Source organism: Halichoerus grypus, chromosome 4 (genome assembly GCF_964656455.1).
Source record: "Halichoerus grypus chromosome 4, mHalGry1.hap1.1, whole genome shotgun sequence".
Lineage (NCBI taxonomy): Eukaryota > Metazoa > Chordata > Mammalia > Carnivora > Phocidae > Halichoerus > Halichoerus grypus.
The window spans coordinates 85,646,740-85,669,838 of NC_135715.1; the positions used below are offsets into that span (position 1 = coordinate 85,646,740).

Consider the following 23,099-nt stretch of genomic DNA (forward strand, 5'->3'; position numbering starts at 1 on the left):
TGCTTCTCTTCTACATACTTGTAGTGAAAAAAAACAACAGCAGGTTTCATTTAAGAATGTCCTTGAAAAAGCAAGACAGGTTATTAATCTTATCAAATCACAACCCTTGAGTGCACATTTTTCTAATTTTCTGCGTGAGGGAAGGGAAATACACATACAGCATCTCTGCTAAATTACTGACTTACCAAGGTTTAGAAACGATTCACACTATTTTCCTAGGGCATATAATTGGAACGGTGTAAACCGTGAGCCCCTACGCCATACTAATGCAAACAATTTTTTTCCAGGAGCAGCTGCTGCTGCTGTGATGTCCAGTTCTAAAGTAACCACAGTCCTGAGGCCGACTTCCCAGTTGCCAAACGCTGCTACGGCTCAGCCAGCAGTACAGCACATCATTCACCAACCAATCCAGGCACGTCAGGTTGTGGGTAGTCAGCTTGCAAGTACTAGGTGCCTACTCAGTTCTTGACTCTGCTAGAGCCTGGGAAGAGTCCTTTGACCTCAAGTGGCTTTTGATGTAGTTGCCAAGAGGCGGCCGGGAAAGTTGAGTTCTATACATTGTGATGTGATCAGCTGTCGGGATTTAGAGGAGCTGTGGTAAGGGAAGCTTTCGCTGGGATGGGTGTGGTAACAGGGATTCAGAGAAGTGGAGAGGCAGTGAAAGGGAGCAATACTGTGAATGGTGATGGTTACGTACAGGGTTTAGTAGAGGCGAGCCAGAACTGAAGAGTTTTTCGTTCAGACCAGGATTTATGAGCCCCTGCGTATTCTGTGCACGTTATGCAAGTGTGCATGCTTTTCAAGGAAGACGGTCTGTGCCTTTCAACTTTTTTTCAAGGAAATCTGTGAGCTCAGTACTACTGAGATATAGTGTGTTGTGATGTGACATTGTAATGTCTCTAAATTCAGAGCTCTAAGATACAGAGTGTAAATTTGATTTTGTACACAACAGAGAGCCACTAAGTTTTTTGAACACAGTAACGTACGATCAAAGAAATACTCTTGAAAGATTAATGAGCTGAATCACAGACAGGAGATGAAAATTCAGATACTTTTGGGGGCCAGACTGGTAATGTATGTGGAACAGCAGGATTTAAGACAATAAGGAAGGGTGCTGAGTAGGACACAGGGTAGCACATGTCCAGCATAGAGTTTTCAATTTAAAACAAAATAAGAGACCTTGCTGGCTAATAAAACACATTTGGAGACTCATTAGGCCCCTGGAGTGTAAATGGTATACAGAAGAGATTAGAGAAAGAACCAGGACAAGGAGTTCAGTAAAGATAGTGTGACGATCCTCCTGTGCGACAACAAGCTGTAACAGCAGGCACAACAGGTAAAAGGTCTGGAAGTGAGAGGTAGATCCAGAATGGGCAGCATTTGCGAATTTAACTGTGTGTATTAGGGTCAAGAAAGGGACTACTCAGGAGAGCTCAGATGATGGAAAGAATTGATGGTGGACAAGCAGGTGAAGCCCAGGGTGGAAAACTCGTTTGGTGAAGATTTTACACACAGATGTAGTATAGGGGAAGGTACAGGAAGTACTTCCATGTGAAAACAGCCAGAGAACATCTGGGCACCCTGAATCTTCCGCAGGCAAGTGCTGTTTTCATGTGTTTGCTGGCTTAGAGGGACTGAGAGCCAGCAGTTCCATCCAACGGCTTAGATCCCCCTGTGGAAAGCACTTGGTTGTGTGGTAGTGTAAAATGTCTACACCAGGACCAACAAATCTGTGGGCACTCTAGATCTGAAGGGTTGGATCCCAACTCCTACTAATGGGACAAAATGTTTCATCCAGTCCTACTTGGAAAGGAGGAATTTATATAGTCCATCCAGCCAAAATAGGATATTTTTTGGTAATTCTGTCTCTTGGGTGTTAAAATTACCTATCTGAAAAGAGAATTCCTTAATCAGAATGGTGAGAATTTGCTTTCATTTGGACACAAACATGCTTGTTTGAAGGCCCAAGTTTCAAATTATACTTTCATTGTTTGGCTTACTGTATTTTATTTTGCTTCTTGTTTTAAATGAAATATTTTTTCTCTTCTCTTGGTAGTCTCGTCCACCTGTGACCACCTCTAATACCATCCCTCCTGCTGTGGTAGCAACTGTCTCAGCCACCAGAGCTCAGTCTCCAGTCATTACTACAACTGCAGCACATGCTACTGATTCAGCACTTAGGTATATTTGGGGGTTTGGAGATCAGGCCCTCCTCCTTTCCCTTTTTCCTTTCTTTTCATTTAATTCAGTAAATCCTTATTGAGCGCTTTTTATGAGCTGTGTAGTGTTCTAGATGCTGGAGATAAAGCCTGTCGCTGGAGACATACAAATAAAAAATGAAGTTTTTTAGATGGTGAAAAGTGCTTTGGGGAAAAATTAGATAGGGTGGGATTTGGAGTGACAGGTTAGGCAGTACAGGCTTACTATTTCCTGTACGGTGATCTGGGAGCACTGTTGTTAAGAATAGATTGGAGCAGAAAATTGAAAGATGTATTGAAGTGAGCCATGTGGCTGTGTGGGATAAGAGCATTCCAAGCAGTGGGAACAATAAGTGTAAAGGCCCCAAGACAGGAGTGTGTTTGCCATAGTAAGGAGAAGCAAGAGGCTAATGGTAGGAGAGCGGCAAGAGATTATTTTAGGAGGTAACAGGGTCTCCAGATTCGGGCCTTCGGAAGCCCTCTACAGGTTTTGACTTTGCTGGGGTGCAACGGGAAGCCTTAGCAGAATTTTGAGCAGAGCAGCGTGATGGTCTGAAGCCTGGCTACTGTGGAGAGGCAAAGTTGGAAATGGAGAGATGGTTTAGAAAGGTATGTAGGAATCCAGAAGAGATCATTGCTGGAGGTGGCAAGACATGGTTAGATTCAGAATAGATTTTTGAAGTTGGTTGAGGATTTCAGAGGAATTACGTAGGGGCAGTGAGAGAACAAGAGGAGTCAGGTTGTTCTCTCACTGCCCCTACGTAATTCTTCTGAAATCCTCGTATCAAGTAACTTGATATGAGGGACAGTGGGAAGAGTAGGTTTTGGGGAGGAATTCCAGACTAGTCTTGGGCATTGGAAGGTTGTGCTGACTTCTGAGCATGCAAGTAGAGATGATGAGATTGGTTAATAGATAAGTTTGGAGTCCAGGGGAGAGTTATGAAGGAGATTATTTAGGAAGACTGTATAGATGGGGAAGAGGTTTATGAGAGAAAAAATGTCTCCTAGATGAGAGGGCTGGAGGGGGAAGCAGTGTTCTCAGGGGAGAACCCAGATTCATTAGGGCAGGGAGGTAAAGGATATATTCAGGGAAGAGACTGAGGATGTAGGGGATTTTGCTAAATGGACTGTAAGTTCAGAGGCTGCAACAGAAGGGTTGGGTATCTGAAAAGGGAGAGAACTATAGAGCCGTACAGGGATAGTCTGGCTGATGAGGGAATGATCTGTGATGCTTCCTAGAAATGACACAATTGGGTGAAGACATGTTTCTCCTTCTGATCCCAAGCCATATTGTGGTAAGGCTATGAAAGTTGGGGGGAGACAGTGGGATGTGAGTCTCGCCAGGAGGTCTTTTTTGATTCATGTGTTTGGTTATGTGGTGCCTTTGGCAATATAAACAAGAAGAGATTCACTGAACAGAAGAAGGGGTAGTAGGCGTGGAGACTAAAGCTGTCAGACCAGAGACCATCCATAACTCTCAATTGCCAGTTGGAGGCAGGGCAGAGTGGTAAGTCTAGATGCCTCCCTGGTTTCTTCCTTGTTTGACCAAGTAAATAAAAAGGAAACAAGGGAAAGAAAGTGAGTTTTAGAAAGAATGTTGACTTTCAGGATACTGAGTTTATCCATGGAACAATCAAGTGGCAGTTGTCAGCAGGTGATTGAAGAGATGTTGGTGCCAGAGATAATGAATGGGTTTGGAAGTCATCAACCTGTGGGCTACAGTTAAAGCTTTGAGGTAATCTGAGTCTCTCCAGGGGGAATGAATAAGAAGAGGGCCTGGAACGGAACTCTGAAGAAAGTTAACTTTTATATGCAGAAGTGTACCTAGGACTTATATTTAACCATTAGCTCTATCATTCACTAGCTGTGTGACATTAGGCAAGTTTCTCAACTTTCCTGCTCCTTAGTCTCCTCTTCAGTAGAATAAGGACACTTTCTGGTAATTGAAAATATTGCCTGAGGTACAAAGAGACACAACTGCCCAAAATAAAGTAGACTGTGTTGTTTGTTTTAATTTTATATTACCTGTATATATTGAGATGGTATGAAGAAATTCAAAAGTTACGAATGTGTATACAGTGAAAATGAGTTAATTTTTTTTAAACCATGTTATCAAAGTATCTGTCTTTTCCAGTGTATTGAGTTTTTAATAAAAACAGATGTTGAATTTTGTCAGATGTCTTTTCAGCATTGTGGCAGTCACTGCTCTGGGCACTAGAACTACACTAGTGAATTAAACAGACAGAAACCCTAATGACCAGATGATTTTTCTACTTAAATCTATTAACAATGATAAATTTCTAATATCTAGCTCCCTTTGAATTCTGGACCCAGAAAGTTTAAATAGACCAATTTCCACTGGAGAAATAGAAAAAAATTTCAAAGTAGTATCTTCCGAAAAGCACCAGGCCCAGACAGTTTCATTGAATTCTACCAAACTCTCAAAGACCAGAGAAACCAATATTAATTAAATTGGTTCAAGGCATAAAAATGAAGGAAGGTTCCAAAAAAAAAAAAGTGGTCTTACTCTTTATGTTAAATAGAGTAATCCTGTGTGCCAGGTTTTTTTTTATCATTTCTTGTTGTTCATTGCTTGGTTGAATGAAATTTATTCTCTGCTGCTTTCTTCAAGAAGGACTTAGAGGACCAGTGTTTTGCGTTTTCACATATTCAGAATCATTTTGCAGGTATCATTATACTTAAGCAGTAGTTTAGGTGATAATTCTTTTGGTTTCTGTATTTTTTTCTGTGAGTATTTTATCGCTATTTTTCCTCTGCCTTCTAGAACTGGATAATGTACAGAAGTCTGAGGCCAGCCTGATTTTTTTTAATCCCTTAAAAGGATCTTGATATTTTTGCCTGATTGCCTAAGATTCTTTATCTTTGAATTTCAGTGATTTTCCTGGGATGTGTTTTGTAGTGACCATTATGTATCGTTTTGTTCTGAAACATGGTGTACCTTTTTAATCTGCAACATGAAACTATTTATGAACAGTTTTATTGAATTGTATCTTTGTATGTTCATTCTGTTCCATTTTAGTGAGGGGGGCACCCAGTTACGTATTTGTTGAATCTTTTTTGCACAACTTCCTTATCTAAGCTTTATTAATTTTTTCCCTTTTGATTCTGCTTAATTTTCTCACAGTCTTCTCTGTTTCTTACTGAGTTTCCAGCATTGTCTGTCATGCTCTACTTTTAGTTTTGCCTTCATTCCTGACGCAGCTGGATATTTTCTTCTGTTTCTGTCTTGAGCTATGCCTATTTATTGAGCTATGCCTGTCTCCTGTTGTCTTATCCTTTTGTCCAGTGAGCTCTTACATCTTTGCTTTGTGTTTTCATTTTGTGGAAGGAGTTATTTCATTACGTTTCTTCATTCATGGTACAATTTTCATCTACTTAGTGAAAGCCTTTCTAGTAAAATTCCCCTTTTTCTGTCCACCATTTTTCTTGTAGCATCATGAAATAGATCTTGTGCTGGTTGCTTTCTGAGTACTCATCTTTGAGTGGAGTTGAACTTATTCTGCATCAGCTATTTGTAATTGGTTCTTGTAGGCTGGGCTGTGTACTGGGTTAGGGGAAATTTTCCTAATGACTCAGGATACTCTGTTCGTGTTTTCTTGGTTGTACTTCTCTCCTGCCAGTGAAGATAGACTGCCCCAGATGGCAATTTCTCTTTTCTTTGGGTCTCACCACATGCTGGGGTCTTTTGTGTGTGTGTGTGTGGTTTGTTTGTTTAAAGTAAGCTCTACGCCCAACATGGAGCTTGAACTCATGACCCTGAGATCGAGAATCACATGCTCTACCCACTGAGCCTGCCAGGCACCCTTCACCACATGCTGTTTTTCACATGGCGCTTATCCATATGTGTGGTTCTTAGTTCAGCCCTACGTTGTTGATTATTGGATACTGGAACTGGTCTGTGTCCAGGTCCTGCTTCACTGACAGCTCCTACTGTTACAAACACAAGTTTTTGGTTTTCTGTGTCAGAGTGCACTCCTCACTTTGGAGAATTATACTTGACTGGATTTGTTACTGAACTTGTAGCTGCAGAGATCCTGTGTGCATTGACTCCTGTGTCGCTGTTTGGGTATCACTGCCCTTGGCAGTTCTGCTACCTCTTCTGTGGTTTGAGGTTTCAGATGTCTCTTAATGTTGCCAAAGATGGGGACTGCATTCCTCTTTGTTTTGTTACTATTCTCTGAGAGGAGGAGAAAATCCCAAACCTGCAGTCTCTGCCTGCAATACTTCTTGTCCCCACTTTAAAGAAGTCAAACAAAGATCCAGCTCAACTCTGGAGGATGGTCACAGGTTCACTCATTGTAAATTAACCCCATATTTTCTGTGTCAAGTTTCTAAATTGGGTCTCTGTCCCTAGAGCAGCCTTTGAGACCATTAAAGAAAATCTCATCACTAGGAGAAGGGGTATATTGATTAAGACAACAGACGTGGGAGCACTTTCTAGCTGAGTGACGCTGCTTAATCTCTGATCTTTTTTGTGTAGGGGTGAGTTGCCACTATGGACTCAGGGGTGTTTTATTTACTCAGTGTATTTTAATGAAAATCCTTTTTTTTCCCAGTTGCCCCAGATTCGGCTAGTGAGAACCCCTTCAAACTGGTTTGAGTGTCATTTTGATAACTCCTCTTGGACTTTGAGTACTTTCTACTTTTTGGTACATGATAAATTAGGCCCTTTTTTATTTTTCTGTCTCCCTAGTCTTGAAATCAGCCATTTCTCCAACAATTCTTGGTTCTTTTTAGTGGAGAATGGTAATTAGAACCCAAGATCTGGGTGCTAAGGGTATACATTGCTCCTGGGTTATCATTGCTTTTGGACTCTTTCTGTGGACAGAGGTAATCAATACAGTAAACACAGTCATGTCTTCATACTGATATTTCCAAATGAAATTTAACATTACAGGTTTTTTTCTTTTTTCAGTTTTATATTTATACATCTTTTCTCTTACACTGCAAATCTTCTGTCAAGACATTAACATAATTACTTGGTTTTTTGGTCCATAATGTAAAAAAAAAATAGTTTCAAAGTAACAATTCAGAGTCCCAAGTTCACATGTCTTAAATCAGCCCCTTATTTTCTGTAGATTAAACTAACAATAAGACTGAGTGTGAAGTTTAAGACTTCCTCCCCGTTCTTTTGTGTTCAAACTAGATCCCACAAAACGGAGTGAGAATATATTCAGAGGTCACTTGAAGTGATCGTTTTCTCTGTGGGATATGTAGTAACATTTTCTGTTATTTAATTTATATTCACATATTTCCAAAATAAAAATATACAAAAAGTTATACAGTGAGGAATATCACTCTCCTCTCTGTCCCTCAGATATAGCATGCTGGGGCGCGCCTGGGTGGCTCAGTCGGTTAAGTGTCTGCCTTCAGCTCAGGTCGTGATCCCAGGGTCCTGGGATCCAGTCCCATGGTGGGCTCCCTGCTCATCAGGGAGCCTGCTTCTCCCTCACCCTCTCCTTCTGCCCCTGCTTGTGCTTGCTCTCTGGCTCTCTCTCTCTCTCTCTCAAATAAATAAAAATCTTAAAAAAAAAAAAAAAAAAAAAAAAGACGTAACTTTCAAAGAAAATACAGCATATTGTATTTTTCTCTTAATATATTCTGGAGATGATCCAGATCAGTACATAGAGATATTTATTCTCTTTATTTTTAGCTGTGTTGTACCCCAGCTTATGGATGTACTGATGGACATTTCAGCATGTGCTGTTGCATATTCGTGATGGTGTACTTTCAAGATCTGTGGAAGTGGGAGTGCTAGGCCAAAGAGTAAATGCCTCAGTTTCGTCACCTAGAAATGGCAATAATCGGGGTGCCTGTGTGGCTCAGTCAGTTGAGTGTCCAACTCTTGATTTTGGCTCAGGTCATGATCTCACAGTCCTGGGATCAAGCCCTACGTCTGGCTCCACACTCAACAGGGAGTCTGCTTGAGGATACTCCCTCTCCCTCTGCTCCTCCCCGGCTCATGCATGTGTTTTCTCTCTCTCTCTCTCTCAAATAAATCTGTGGGGGAAAAAAGAAAATGGCAATAATACTACCTACCTCACAGGTCATTATAAGGAGTGCTTATATTAATATATGTAAAGGAATTAAAATATGCCTAACATGTAATATACTTTATAGACATGTTCGTGGTTTTTTTTTTTTTCATTAAGAGTAAATGAAAGTCAAAGACTACCATGTACTATAGTCTGTGCTTTCAAAAGCACTTAAAAAGATATTTAAATACTTAATATAAATATTCTTTTCTGGCTATTTTTTTTATGACGCAGACCTTTTAAATATGAGTATGTTTAAGGTGAATTGAGGAGACCCTTTCCTGGTGATTTGAATGTTGATATTATTCTTTGTTATGAGAGTCTTCAAAATTATTTTTATAATTAAGTTCATCTGTCCTAAATTTTGTCATTGTTTTAATTATATATACATATATCTCTCTGAATGGTTTTCATCATAAATGCTGGGAGCAGGTGTCTTACATGGCACTGTGCTTAGCGTAGTACATTGTCAACTATTAAAACTCCAGTCTCCAAAATGGATTTTTATCTGTTAAAGCTCCAGAGACATCCTGATAGTTGCAGTGACGAGTTTATGCAGGTGGTCTATGTCGGCAAATATCATTCTTCTCATGTTATTCTAAAGTCACCTTTCAGTAGGGTGTGAAAGCCATACAAGGAAGAAGCCAGGCTGCAAAACAAAGTCCTAATTATTATTCACTGACTGGACCAGTGGTGTTCAGAATCCTGTTACTTTGAGCAAGGTCTGCGTCTCCACTTGCCACATCAAGAGTAATATCCTCAGGCTGATTCCACAGGGATTGTACCAAACACTTGACGCTGCACCATGCATTTGAACTCCCACGACAACTGGTGTAATGGTCATCTTCAGTAATTTCAGGAGCCATAAAGGTACTTCAACTCTCAGTGTGATAGTGGAGGTCCTGGTCAGAATTGGCCTACCACATACCGGCTAACCTAGTCCAGGCATCTTACCAGTGTGCTGCTGCCCTGGTGGTGACTGATAAGGCTAACTGTGGAATAGCCACAGAGCTTGTATTTTTCTTCTTTGTGTTTCTGGATGTAACTTTTGGGCTATGTTATTCATAATAAAAAGTGGATTCTGCCATAATGTGGAGAGAGAATGAAACCTAAACAAAATCTCAAAGTGGTCATTTAAATTACCAGAGAACATCCATTCCTCGTTCCCAGCCTTTTAAAAATGACTAGTGGAAGAGGCATAATAGAAAGGCTTAAAAAGAATGACCGAAGGACTTTTTAGGATTATCCAGGTTTTTAGGTTTCTAGGTTTTTTCTGGCTTGAGAACATGAGAGTCACTTAAGGAAATCTTTTGGGGTCCTTTACATTTTGGGTGAACATAGGGAATGGGCCTGGGGAAATGGCTCATCCTGGAAAGCATAAAGATCCAGTCTCCAGTAGTAGGCTTTCTCCTCAGTGAGTTCCACCAAGTTCCATAGTTGTATCCGTGGCCAGTTTTTCAGCTTTCCTTTGAACTCAAATGATAAAGCATTTAGCTCTCTTTCTTCAGAGAGAAGACCATCCTTCATTCAGTTTGAACACTTTATTCACAGATATCCTGTCCTGTCTGTTTTTAAAGCATTTTGAGAGAGGATGTTTATGATGAAACCATTGCTTAGTTTAGAAACATGCAGTCTCGAAGTTTTTATCCTTACAAGCTCAGCTTATTCACTTCTTTTTAATTTGTATTCACATGGTTTCAAAATATAAAAGCATAAAAAGATGTGTAGGGAGTGTCACTCTCTCCTCTGTCCCCCATCCACCAGGATCCTGGTTCCTTCCCTTTTACCTTTTCTAAGTTACCTGATAATAACTAACTGGATGTCGTTCCAGTGTTAATATAGTCAGATTCAAATGCAGTTCTTATTTTTATCCTTTCTACCCAAAATTAACTCATACATTCTCTTTACTTTCTTTAAATATAACAACATGTATTGAAAGTTTCCTATTTCATTACTTAGACAGCCTCATTGTTCTCTTAGTACCAGCACAGTGATCCATCGTACGTGTGCATGGGTTTGAGGTTGTTTCTCGTACTTGACCATCATAAGTAATATTGCAGTGAATAACCTTATACTTCAGTCATTATCTATGTGTGCAAGAATACCTGTAGGATAAATTCCCAAAAGTAATCAGAAGGTATATGCAGTTATAATTTCAATACCTACTAATTGCCTTCCTTAGGGTTTATACCAGTTTGCACTCCTTCCAGAATGTTTAGAAGTGCCTATTTCCTTGCAGCTTGAACAACATTATGCTGTCCATTTGGGGGGTTTTTGCCAATCTGATAGGTGAACAGTGATATCTCTGTGTATTTTAAATTGTATTTCTCTTCCTATGAGTACGAGTGAGCATCATTTCTTTGTTAAAGAGACACTTGTGTTTTCTCTTTAGTGAACTGGCTATGTATATCCTTTGCTTGTTTTTTATTGGGCTGTTATTTTTCTCATTGACTGCAAGGAGCTCCTAGTATATTAAGAGGATTACACTTTAGTTTGAGTCTTTTGACCATGCTTATAGTGTGTTTGTGTGTTTTGCTATGTAGGTTTGCTTATTTGTTCACAGAGTAAATTTTTTGATCTGTAGTTTTTGGATTTTGAAAGCTTTCAGTAGTTAAAAAGCTCTCATCCATTCTGAGGTTATAAAAGAATTCTTCTGTCTTTTCTTCATGTACTTTTTAATTTGCTGTAAAATCTTCGATCCTCCTCTTATTTATCCTGGCGTAGTAATGCATGAAGCATGGATCCAATTTTATTTTTTTCAAAGGGCTACCTAGTCTTCCCAACATCATTTATTAAATAGTCCATTCTTCCCCCTCTGACTTGAGAAGCCAACTTTGTTATAATGTCAAGTTTTCTTGCCACTGCTGCAATTCCAGTAACTTGCTGCCAGTTAATTTGACATGGTTTCTGTGTTGATATCCCTTTCAATCATTAGACAATCATAACTAACTTTTGAAGGAATCATATGGTAAGGAATGATAGGAAATTGAGAGCGGGTTAGTGCTTTGGGGGCAATGGGGTGGGCTACTGTTAATCAGGGTTGTCTGTAATCCTGCCTCGTAATGTGAAAACCTTAGTGTGTATCTCCAGCTTTGTCCACAGAGTGAAGTGTATTGATTATAATAATGCTCACTCAAGATTGTCCTAGAGTGTTGGTTAACTACACTGAGAGTGCTGAAAATGACTAAGGATTAATTGATTCAGTTCATGGCACATATTGATACCTTTGGAAAAAGGTTTATGGGACTTACAGAAGAGAAACTTGACAGGCCATTTACTTCATTGGTTCACCTGTGGATGTCACAGACCTAAAACTACAGCCATATGATGATGGTCTAGTACAAGATAGTAAATGGCCTGGACAGCCTGCATTGTGTTTAGAGACAAGTGAGAAATCATGTCTTTTCTGTCTATTTCAGCCGGCCAACTTTGTCTATCCAGCATCCACCGTCTGCAGCAATTAGTATTCAGCGTCCTGCACAGTCACGGGATGTAACCACAAGAATCACACTGCCATCTCATCCTGCTCTGGGGACGCCAAAGCAACAGCTTCATACCATGGCGCAGGTAAAGCCAGAGGTCAACCCATCTTTGGAGGCTGTGGGTTAAAACCAGATTTGTGCAAAACTTTCCGAGAACCTAGTAATATTGAAGGCAGTGATTGCTTTTAAACTGGATGGAGGGGCGCCTGGGTGGCTCAGTCGTTAAGCAGCTGCCTTTGGCTCAGGTCATGATCCCAGGGTCCTGGGATCGAGCACCGCATCAGGCCCCCTGCTCGGCGGGGAGTCTGCTTCTCCCCCTCCCACTCCACCTGCTTGTGTTCCCTCTCTCGCTCTCTGTCAAATAAATAAATAAAATCTTTAAAATAAATAAATAAATAAAATAGACTGGATGGAGGGGGAAATGTTCTTGTTTATAACTGTGTCATGGGATATCCCCCCTCCCCCCCTCCCCCCTCCTCTCCCCCCCCAGAAAACGATCTTCAGCACTGGCACACCAGTGGCTGCAGCAACAGTAGCACCTATACTGGCAACCAACACCATTCCTTCAGCTACCACGGCCGGTAAGTTGGCAGCCCTGCTTTTCCTCCTAAGGAGGTGTGAGGCATGAGTGGTAAGTTAATTTCTCAATTCTCAGCTTCAGTCAGAGAAAAAGAATAGGGTGAATTCTCTTTTCCCAGGAGCTTTCCTCGGGTATTTGAGAATCTGTAGTGTGGGTAGAGAGGCCACTGTTGAAGACTTTTTTTCTCCAATTTCAGGATCTGTGTCACACACACAAGCTCCCACGAGTACAATTGTTACCATGACAATGCCCTCACATTCATCCCATGCTACCGCTGTGACCACCTCAAACATCCCAGTTGGTAAGTGTCCTGCAGCCTTCACACAGAGCTTAAAAGGGATTTTTCAGCCCCTCTGACGAGGTCTTCATATTGAGGGCTAGTATTGGGTGTGTTTTTTTTTTTTAATTATTGTTGATTTTCAAAGCAACACTGAATTCGATTTTTGTATATTTGTCATACAGATTTGGTGTTGACCGTAGTGGGGAAAAGAGGGTAATAATCCTCGAGAGCTGAAAGTAAATGTTATTTTAACACAGCTTTGACTCTTCATTCATCAGATTTTACCTCTCCTGTGTGTGCCTTTTAAAGAGAAGTTAACTTCACTGACATAGTTAGATGAGATCCACAGAAAAAGCAAGGATCTGGAATGAAGAGAACTTGTACATTGATGGATTGTTCAGGAAAACTCTCTGGGCAGTGCACAGCAGGAAGGGTGATAACCCTCGGGTTGATTACCCTCAGTTCTCATCTGACTGCTACCCCAAGATACTTCACGAACATCCTAAAATTTCTTCTAGGCTTTGTTTATTCCCCTTTTAAATATATGCTTTGAATATTTTTTAAAAATCTTTGAAAAGTTTCTGGCGGCCAAAGAGTCATAAAGAGCAGGGATTGACAACCTTCTCTGTAGGGCCAGATAATAAATATTTTAGGTTTTGCAGGCTTCATAGGTCCGTGTCACAACTGCTGAGCTGTGGATAATATGTAAACAAATGAGTGTGGCTACATTTCAGTAGAACTTTTTATGGACACAGAAATTTGGATTTCATATAATTTTCATGTGTCGTGAAATTTTCGATTTTTTTCCCCCCGGCCATTCCAAAGTATGAACGCACATGTAGCTCATGGGCCGTACAGAAACAGGCATCGGGCAGGATTTGCCCACAGTTTGCCGACACCTGTCCTAGGGGCTGTGTCTCATTGTCACAGCTTCCAAAGCAGAGACTGGCTTCTGAGGCAGAGTGCTGCTTTCTTTAGTTCACAAGCCCCAGGTTTAGTTTCTGGTATTAGCTTTGCCTTGGTTGTATGACAATAAGCATGCCATCTTACTGTTTACTCCCAGACACATGGGACAGCTGCCATATTTTTCATAAACTTTTAGAAGAGTGCTTTTTGTAAGATGACACACTGACATACTTAACTGTCAGAAATCTGGTGACCAGACATAGAAGTATTGCTTCCCCACTTGCTACGTCCCAGCACTGCGGTAGTTCCTTCCTTCCCATGTAAGACAGCTTCACGTCCCTCTGCGCAAACTTGGAGGACACTTTGCTGGAATGATGGTGGAGTCCAGGAAACCTTCTTCCTCCTCCCTTAGATAACTCAGCCATGCCCGTCCTTAAATTGGTACTAAGCCCCACGGTAGGCTTCTAGCAGTGAAAACACTGCTGCTGGCTCTTTCTCAGGCTACTGCTCGTGGCAGCTTGGCATCAGAGAGAGCACACTTCTTTCTTACCCCCCTGAGGTGAAGGTGGTTCATTCCCTCCTGTGAAAAGAAGAGTGGGGTGGAGGGTGGGAGTGTGTGTGTGATTTTAGCGTTGATGAACTTCTGTTGAAAAAGATTGTTGCTTGTTCCCTAACTCTCACTTCACACCATTTTCTAACTATATCTAACAGTGTCATCAGTTATCCTGAGCACTGTAACAACAGAACCAGGCTTATTCTTGCCATATTTATAGTGGAGAGTCTCACTATAGCTAGAGAGAAAATTAGACCTATAAAGGAGGACAGTGTACCCTATAGGGGCTCTCTGGTTTCATCTTGAATCACCTTTGTAAAGAATTATTTAGAGATTAGTTCTTATTTATGTCACTGTATCTTGCTGGGAGATCACACTGTGGAAGTAAACTCAGAGTACCAGGAGACAGAAGTATGTGCATTCATTTGGCTAAGACTATCAACTTTTTACTTGTCTTAAGTTACAGTATTATATTCCGTATCTCCCAGCTCTTTTATCTTTGATTTTTAACCATTTGCTAAATTCTAGTTGTGAAAATCATTTGACAGAAGTGTCCAAACAGATTTAACATCCGCCACTTAATGTGATAGATTTTATCTAAGTTCCATCAGGCTTATGCCCTGGTTTTCCCTTCTTCTTTCATAGTAAGCCAAGTATTTCTTTGTTACGTCACTATAGGATCCCTGTACAAAAGTACCTCAGTTGAGAAAGGATACCTGATATTAACCCTAGAGCACTGATTTTCAAGTGGGCATTTAGTGGATATATTAAAATCACCTAAGTAGCTTTTTCCAAGTGACACTTGCTTTCTCCAGGTGAGGTTAAATATTGAATTCAACCATTTTTTAGTCAGGGGGAAAAAGCCTGATTAACCATAAGCATAGAGTTTTTGCCTTTAATGAATGCTCATTTCCATTAGAATACCGTCTTTATTTTCTCCATGCTCTGGCCCACATATGACAGTGGTGTCAGAATTCTAAAAAGCAGAATCAGATGATCACAGCATTCAGAAAACAGGGATCATCTTTGGAGGTGGCATTATGTTCAACTTAACGATTTTTGCATTATGTTTTTCCTTAAGTCTTCTTTTTTTTTTTTTTTTTGATAATTGACAATGTGTGGCTTTTTTAATTAGAAAAAAGTACAGATATAAATTCATGGGCGTGTGTATGGTTTACCAACAAGTAGTTAGCCACTTTGCCAGTTGACAGCTGCATTCCTATTGGGAGCATTCTTTTCTCCTACCTTTTATTGGGCACAGTGGAAAAATAAGGCTTAGTTGCTTCCCATTCAGCTCCCTCTCTACTTAGTACTGACGGAGAACGTTTCATGGCAGCTTCTCTCTGCCAAGTCACCATCAGTGGTCGAATTGGGCATCCCAGCTATCATCCTGCAGAAACTTCTCCAGCTGCCTCCCTCACGAAATAGCTGGGAATCATGGTGGGCTTGTGCTGCTTACCTTTGGTGTTCAGTGCACTGCACTTTGGGTAATGTGGTGGTGTCATCCTAGTCTCCAGTGTTTATGTGCCTGTCACTGGTGTAACTGGGGTCTTACACAGATGGTAGCTGTCCTTCTATATATCTAATATAGGTTGCAGCTTTTCTTTCCAAATACTCCCTCCTAGAGTTAACAGAGAGGTCTGTAAGAACACTAAAGTATGTACCAGTTCAGCTCTACCTTCTAAACAAAACTTGATTGCAAATGCTAAAGGAGAGCAAACTTTGAACCTCAGATTAGATTTGAAAACTCTGTAGTCATTTTGATTTTGCTATGAAGTATTGTGCAAAATCACAAGACATTCAAAGGATCTTAGAAATAAAGTGATTATCTAAAGAAGGCCTTCCCATAGATGAGGAAACTGAGACTTGGAGATTAAAATGATTGATTCATTACTAATTAGCTATGGATGCTGCAGTAGAAGCTAAGGTCTTTGCCATGTTGGTATTCAAAATTTTGTTGATTTTTTTTATTGTTGTTAAAATTTTTTCTCCTTCTAAAAAAAGGTCTCCAGGAAGACAGGTCAGGGAGAAAGGGCCTGATTGCTGGTATTTTTGTTAAAGTATTGATGGTGAACCCTGCTTTGGCAAATAACAGTACGAACATATGAATGTATCGGTAGATTATTGGCTTGAAATAATTCAGTTGAATCTTATGTACTGATCTTTCTTTTTTTATTTTGATGAAAACTAAAGATCCAGGCTTCTTATTACTACTTGCGTTCCTAAGATTGTTGCTGGCCAAAAATGTTTTGGCATGCCAATAAAAGCATATGAGAGGTAATATGATTGGATTTTGCATTTGTAGCTAAGGTGGTGCCTCAGCAGATCACACACACTTCTCCTCGGATCCAGCCTGATTACCCTGCAGAGAGGAGTAGCCTGATTCCCATTTCAGGTCATCGGGCCTCTCCAAATCCTGTGGCCATGGAAACCCGAAGTGATAATAGGTAGGAGGGAATGTGCCAGTTACACTGCCCCATTGTGTCATTAATTGTTTTGATTTTTCAATAACACAAAATGTCCGAGAAATACAGTATATATATAGTTATTCTTATTTTCAGATTTCCTCCTGAAAATAATACCGTGTGTAATTTATTTTTCATTTTATGAAAATGTGCTATGTTTATTTAGCCATTCTTCTTTTGATGGATGTTCTCCTGGTATCTACTTTTTCATTTGGTGTGTTTCTGTGTTTGATTTATTTTGAGCTGGTTTGAGAGTATGGTTGCAGCGTCATGACCCTTTATCCCTAAGTACTTTCATTTTCATCCTGAAAGAACAAAGACCTTCTCGAAACCACAGTGCAGTTATCCAAAATGATTCTTTAGCCTTCCATTCCCTTTCATACAGTTACATTTTTGAAGAGTATAGATAGGCCAGTTGTTTTTGTAGAATACTCTTCAGCTTAGGCTTGTAGATTGTTTCCTCAAAGTCAGATTCAGGTTATGCATTTTTAGAGCAAATACCACTTAGGTGATGCAGTCTTCTCACAGTTACTACATCAGAGAGCTCATGCCGCCCCTATGTCTCATTGTTAGCCCTGTCAGCACTAATTACCTAGTAAAGGTGATGTTTGCCAGATTTTTCTATAAAGGTATATTTTTCTCCTTTTTTTTTTAAATTTTAAAGATTTTATTTGAGAGAGAGAATGAGCAGGGGGAAGGGGAAGAGGGAGAATGAGAAGCAGGCTCCCCACTGAACAGGGAGCCCAATGTGGGGCTCGATCCCAGGACCCTGGAATCATGACCCGAGCCAAAGGCAGACGCTTAACCGACTGAGCCACCCAGGTGCCCCTATTTTTCTCCTTTGTAAACCACTAATCTGTGTGAAAATACTTGGAGCCTATAAATACCCTGTTCGTCAATAAACTTTCACTCAGTGGCATTAGCATCTGTTGAGGATTCTTGGCCGTATCAGTTGATGGTTGCAGTATGATGGTTGCAAGATAGTGACTTTTTCACCATTTCTTCCACATTTATCAGTTGACATGTTTATGTAAATAAATTTTACCTATCCCCATTTATTTTGTTGTATATTTTATTTTTTTAAATGAGCATGGACTCATGGATTTAGTTTATTCATTATTATAACTCATGATTGTCTTCTGTTTTGATGCTCAGATCGTCTCTGGAAGCTTCTTCAGACCAGTTCCTGTGGGTTTTCCATGTCCCATACAGTCTACCCCTTCCTTACTTCCCACCACAACAAAATATTCCAGGTTTCTCCTGAATATTGTTTGAGCCCTGGAAGCTACCATTTCTCCAGGGAGCCCTGGTTCCTTTTCATCATTTAGAAACCAGAGCATTAGCTCTGTTTATTGCTACTTGATTGTCATTTCTTCCAGGCTCTTTTAGCTGACAGAAATAGGAAGCATGTGATGTCATAAAAACTCTTTAGGGGCGCAGGGTTGGCTCAGTCAGTTAAGCATCTGACTCTTGGTTTCAGCTCAGGTCATGATCTCAGGGTTGTGGGATTGAGCCCCCGCCGATCAAACTACATGCTGAATGGGGTGCCTGCTTGAGATTCTCTTCCTCTCCCTTTGCCCCTACCCCAGTTCGCTCTCTCACTCTTTTGTAAAATAAATAAATCTTTAAAAAAACAACAACAACAACTCTTTAGTACATGCTGATCCTTCTAGTTCAACCCCATTACCTCCCCCATTCCATATTTGTATCTCTTCTCTCCCAGTGAGAATCTGGTACAGTGCATATGAAGTAGTTTCAGAATTGGATCATTTTTAAATGTTCTTGTTTGAGTATTATGGTGTGTAGGAATGCTTATAGGTTTTAATATATTGGTCTTTTTATCTATTCACCTTGCTGAACACACCTGTTAGCCCTGAAAGTTTGTAGATTCTCTTGGATTTCCTATGTAGGTTTTTATTTTGTCTAAAAATAAGACAATTTTTTGAAGGATGAGGGATTTTTTTCATTTCCATTTTTCATACCTGTGTTTCTCTTGTTACCTGGAGCTTCCAGTATGATGTTGAATAGTGATAAGATAGTGAACGGTCTTATCTTATTCCTGACCTAAATGGGAATTCTTGGGAAATTTCAGAATAGATTTTGGTACATGCTGTTTTCAGATTGAGGAACAAAGATTTTTTCCATTCCTCTTTTTCAGTTATTTATATCATGAGTAAGTATTGAATGCTATAAAAATTTGGAGGGGGAAGTAATTTTTTTTTAATCCTAATATAGCTAATCTATAGTATTATGTCTCCATTAAATATTTTTGTATATCTTTTGTGATATTTCAAATGATTGTTCTCTTAATTTTTTAAAGAATCTAAAACATTCATAGAAATTTTGATATTGAATCATTCTTCCTGTGGTAAACCTTATTTGATCATAATATATTTTGTTTTATACAGTATTTAATTCCATTTTATTTAGAAATTTTTGTGTTGATGTAGAGAATGAGATTTGTTTATAATCTTTTCTCCTATTCTCCCTATCTAGTTTTGGTGTCAAGGCTATGTTAAGTTTGATCTTGTTTCTTCTTTTTTTGGTTTCTGAATCAGTTTGTATAAGTTTGGGATTATCTATTTTACTTGTATTTGATAAGATTTGCCAGTGTAAACTTAAAGTCTTTCAAGTGGAATTGAGCAGAGAAAACCTTTGATTACTGAGGTTTTTTACATTGGTTTTGGTAATTGTTACTGTATATTTTTATGTTTATGGATGTATTGATAGTACCCATTTATTTTTACAAATATTACTCTCTAGGTGTGTGTCCTTTGATCTAAGTTTATTTGGGACACAATTGGGGAAATGTTAGTATGGCATATAAGGATATGAAGACGATCTGGGGGATAGGATCATTTGAAAGTGAAGAAGAAAGTAAACCCATTTTGGTTCATATTATCTGTCTTCTATCTGTAGACCGTCTGTTCCTGTTCAGTTCCAGTACTTTTTGCCAACATACCCACCTTCTGCATATCCACTGGCTGCACACACATACACCCCAATCACCAGCTCCGTGTCCACCATCCGACAGTATCCAGGTATGAGCCTTGCTGTTAAGAGGACTTTTAACATTCCAGTTTTTGCAAGCAATGAGATCAGAATTGACCAGTGAGTCTTTGTAGTGTGGATTTAATTATTCCACCTTCAATCTTCAGGTTCACATAAGGCTAAAACCTGAAGCTTTAAGGTTTTAGATCACATCTCTGTGATCTATAAAAAGGTTGCTACTTATTAGTATATTTGTATGATTTTATCCCACCCTGAAGATAATTATGTTAACAATTTGTTATACCTTAAAATGGCAGTACAGTTAAAATGGTAAAATCCATACTTTTATGGGGCTTCTATTGTTTTGTGGATATCTGTTGTGTTTTTAGTATTAGTCCAGTTATGCTCAACACTTACCATCCTGACTTGTAAATAATGTTCTTTTTGCCAATCCAGAAAAAAAATCCTTAATCTTCAGGGTTTGTGTTTTCTTTTCCTATGAGACCCTCAGCTCACTTTAGGCAAAAGAGAGCCAAATTGTCCAGATTTTGGGCGTTGCCCTTCTGTGCGAAACAGGACTGCAGCCAGGGCTCCGTGGAGCCATTGAGCACTTGAAGGGGGACCTGGCACAAATGAATAACTGATTTTTTTTTGTTTTACTTAATTAAAATTAGAGAAATTTTTAGTATGTTTGGAACAACTTAGTGATATGCAACTACTGTTTCAAAATTGTAGATTATATTGAGTCAAAATACCAATAAAATATTTCCGATAAAAATTTACCTGATAAAAACTGAACTCAGTATCTGATTTGAAACGTGTTTTATTAGTAAAATATACCCTGAATTTTCAAAATAACATAGTATGGAAAAGAGAATGTAAAATATCTTACTATTCATTTTTATAATGATTGTATTTTGAAATTTTAATGTTTAGGATATATTGGGTTAAACAAAGTATATCATTAAAATTAATTTGGCATGCTTTTTACTTTATTAATATGGCTACTGGAAAATTTATAATTGCATGTATGACTTATATTTCCATTGGACAGCGTTGGTCTAAAACGTCCAAATTCTAAGGTATTTAAATAGCTTTGGAAACAGGTTCCTCAATCACTGCATTGGGTTTTTTTGTTGGTTTTTTTTTTTCCCCATAAAACTTTCCCCAAGGTTTATGTATTCTTTTTTTTTTTTTTGAAGATTTATTTACTTACTTGAGAGAGAGCACGCAAGGGGTAGGGGCAGGGGGAGAGAGAGAGAGTCTCAAGCAGACTCCGCGCTGAGCATGGAGCCAGACACGGGGTTTCTCACAACCCTGAGATCATGACCTGAGCCGAAACCAAGAGTCAGATGCTTAACCAACTATGCCACCCGGGCGCCCCTCTCCAAGGTTTATTTTAATGTGGGGAAGTAGCTGATGAATTGTTCTGAATTTTTTGTCCTGTTTTGCTGTACATCAAAGTAATAACATCTTTTTAAAGGAAACTTATAACTGTTCTTTATTAACAATCCTGTGAAGATAAAACCATGTTTAATTATGGTCAAAAAGTGTGGTAGAACCATGTTGACAATTAAGAAGTAAATTTCGTGTGTTTGTTACACTAATTGCTGAAAATTCTTAAGTCTCTTAGTAACAGCACTTCCTTCAGGTTCCTTCATCTACCTCTGCCAGTTGATACTTCTATAACAATGCAGTCATGTTGCCTTTCTAGGGTAGGTAACTCATGACCAATATGTATTTCTCTCAATGCCATCCAACTGAAAAGGACCTGCAGAGGCTCTCTTGAGCTAGAACAATCTATGCAGACACTATCATTTTAGATAAACATTTATTTGTAAAAATGCATTGTAAGAGCACTGTCAGAAGTATTGGGGATCCTGCCAACCATCTGTTTCTCTACATTATTATTTTTCCAAGTGTCTTCTTTCACCACTACAGTAGTCCTGATGGATAGAAACACAGAAAAATGAATAGTCCAGTTAACAGCAATTTATTTCTTCCAATACCAATACTGTCCCTTGTTGGTGCAGATGACGGGTAATGTGTTATTTCTCAGACATGCATGGATGGACACAACTGAAGGAATGATTTATTAATCAGCTTACAATGTCCTGTTTTCAAGTGGCTCCTTTTAAATGATATTAAAGCAGATGTTTTCCAATCAGGAAGAGGACAGGAAAATTTGTATATAATGGGCCAAATATGAGATTACTGTAATACATAGTTTATGATAGATTAGACCAATTGTTCATGGGCTCTGGTTACTTATAAAGATGGAATCTTGTTGGTTCATTAGGTATTAGATATAGATATAAACATGTAATTATGAATATATATACATAATTTTTATAGTTCACAAGTAATTGATCCCTCTCAGATTGCTCCTGAAATTTCACTTGCTTCAGAGATGTTTTCCACTTCATTCATTTATTCATGCATTTATTTTTTTTTTTAAGATTTTATTTATTTATTTGAGAGAGAGAGAGAGAGAGCACGAGCAGGGGGGAAGGGCAGAGGGAGAGGCAGACGCAGACTCTCTGCTGAGAGCCGACACACAATGCGAGGCTCGATCCCAGGACCCTGGGATCATGACCTGAGCCCAAGGCAGATGCTTAACGACTGAGCCACCCAGGTGCCCTCATTCATGCATTTATTAATTTCATATTTATTGAAACCCTGTTATTGTATGTAAGGCCCTATGTTAGGCCCTATTTGTTTTTTGTTTTGTTTTGTTTTTTGGGTTTTTTTAAAGATTTTATTTATTTGACAGAGATAGAGCAGCAGGCAGAGGGAGAGGGAGAAGCAGGCTCTCCGCCAAGCAGGGAGCTGGACATGGGGCTTGATCCCAGGACCCCCGGGATCATGACCTGAGCCAAAGGCAGCCACTTAACCGACTGAGCCACCCAGCCGCCCCTGTTAGGCTCTATTTGTAAAGTTGACTCTTAAAATAGTTCACTTTGAACAAACTTAGAGCCTCATAGGGAGATAAGACATGAAGAGCTCTTACTAGAGAGAAAGTGCCAAGTTCCAATAAAAGAAACTTGAACAAAGCCAGCCTACTTCTGAGCTAAAAGAGGTTATTTCTACTTGAGAGGGTAGGATTGGAGGTCAGGAGTGATTTCCTAAAGGAAGTGACATTTGGAAAGCCTCTTAGAATGCCCAGGACAGAACCACAGGGAGGCATTGGGGGAAAGCACTTTTCTGTGTGTGAATAAAGTATTAACACAGAATATGCACTCAGAACAGAGTGGTTTGGTTTTGGCAGGAATGTAGTGTGAGTGAGGATGCAGCACATGGAATGAGATTGGATCTTGAGAGGCTTGGGGTGGTGACTAGACTGCATGTTCAGTCAGGTGCCCACAACTGTTAGTGAACAGAAACAAAGGTTTGTCCACTTCTCAGGAAGAAGCTAATAGCTTTGTCGGGTTGATTCTTTTTTTTCTTTTTCTCTCTTTCTTTTACAAGGGAAGAATTGCAGTGTAGCAGTAACTATGAATTTACATGTACTAATATTTTGTTGTATTTTTCTCATTGATAATAATAATTTACCTTTTTAAACCACTATATGGTTTATAAAACTTAAAT

General features: G+C 39.4%; 1 protein-coding gene across 12 annotated transcripts in view; it reads left to right on the top strand.

Moving 5' to 3' along the window:
* Positions 1-23,099, top strand: part of SAP130 (Sin3A associated protein 130) — an 83,298-nt gene that overhangs the window by 13,900 nt on the left and 46,299 nt on the right. For all 12 annotated transcript variants that reach the window (XR_013447063.1, XR_013447064.1, XR_013447062.1 and 9 more), the window contains 7 exons: positions 288-412; positions 2,057-2,181; positions 11,674-11,821; positions 12,227-12,317; positions 12,513-12,617; positions 16,361-16,502; positions 19,440-19,561. Coding sequence is in view for 8 of the 12 variants with exons in the window: in XM_078070633.1 (XP_077926759.1) it covers positions 288-412; positions 2,057-2,181; positions 11,674-11,821; positions 12,227-12,317; positions 12,513-12,617; positions 16,361-16,502; positions 19,440-19,561 (858 nt within the window). In the remaining 4 variants the exon portion in view is untranslated. The remainder of the gene's footprint in view (positions 1-287; positions 413-2,056; positions 2,182-11,673; positions 11,822-12,226; positions 12,318-12,512; positions 12,618-16,360; positions 16,503-19,439; positions 19,562-23,099) is intronic.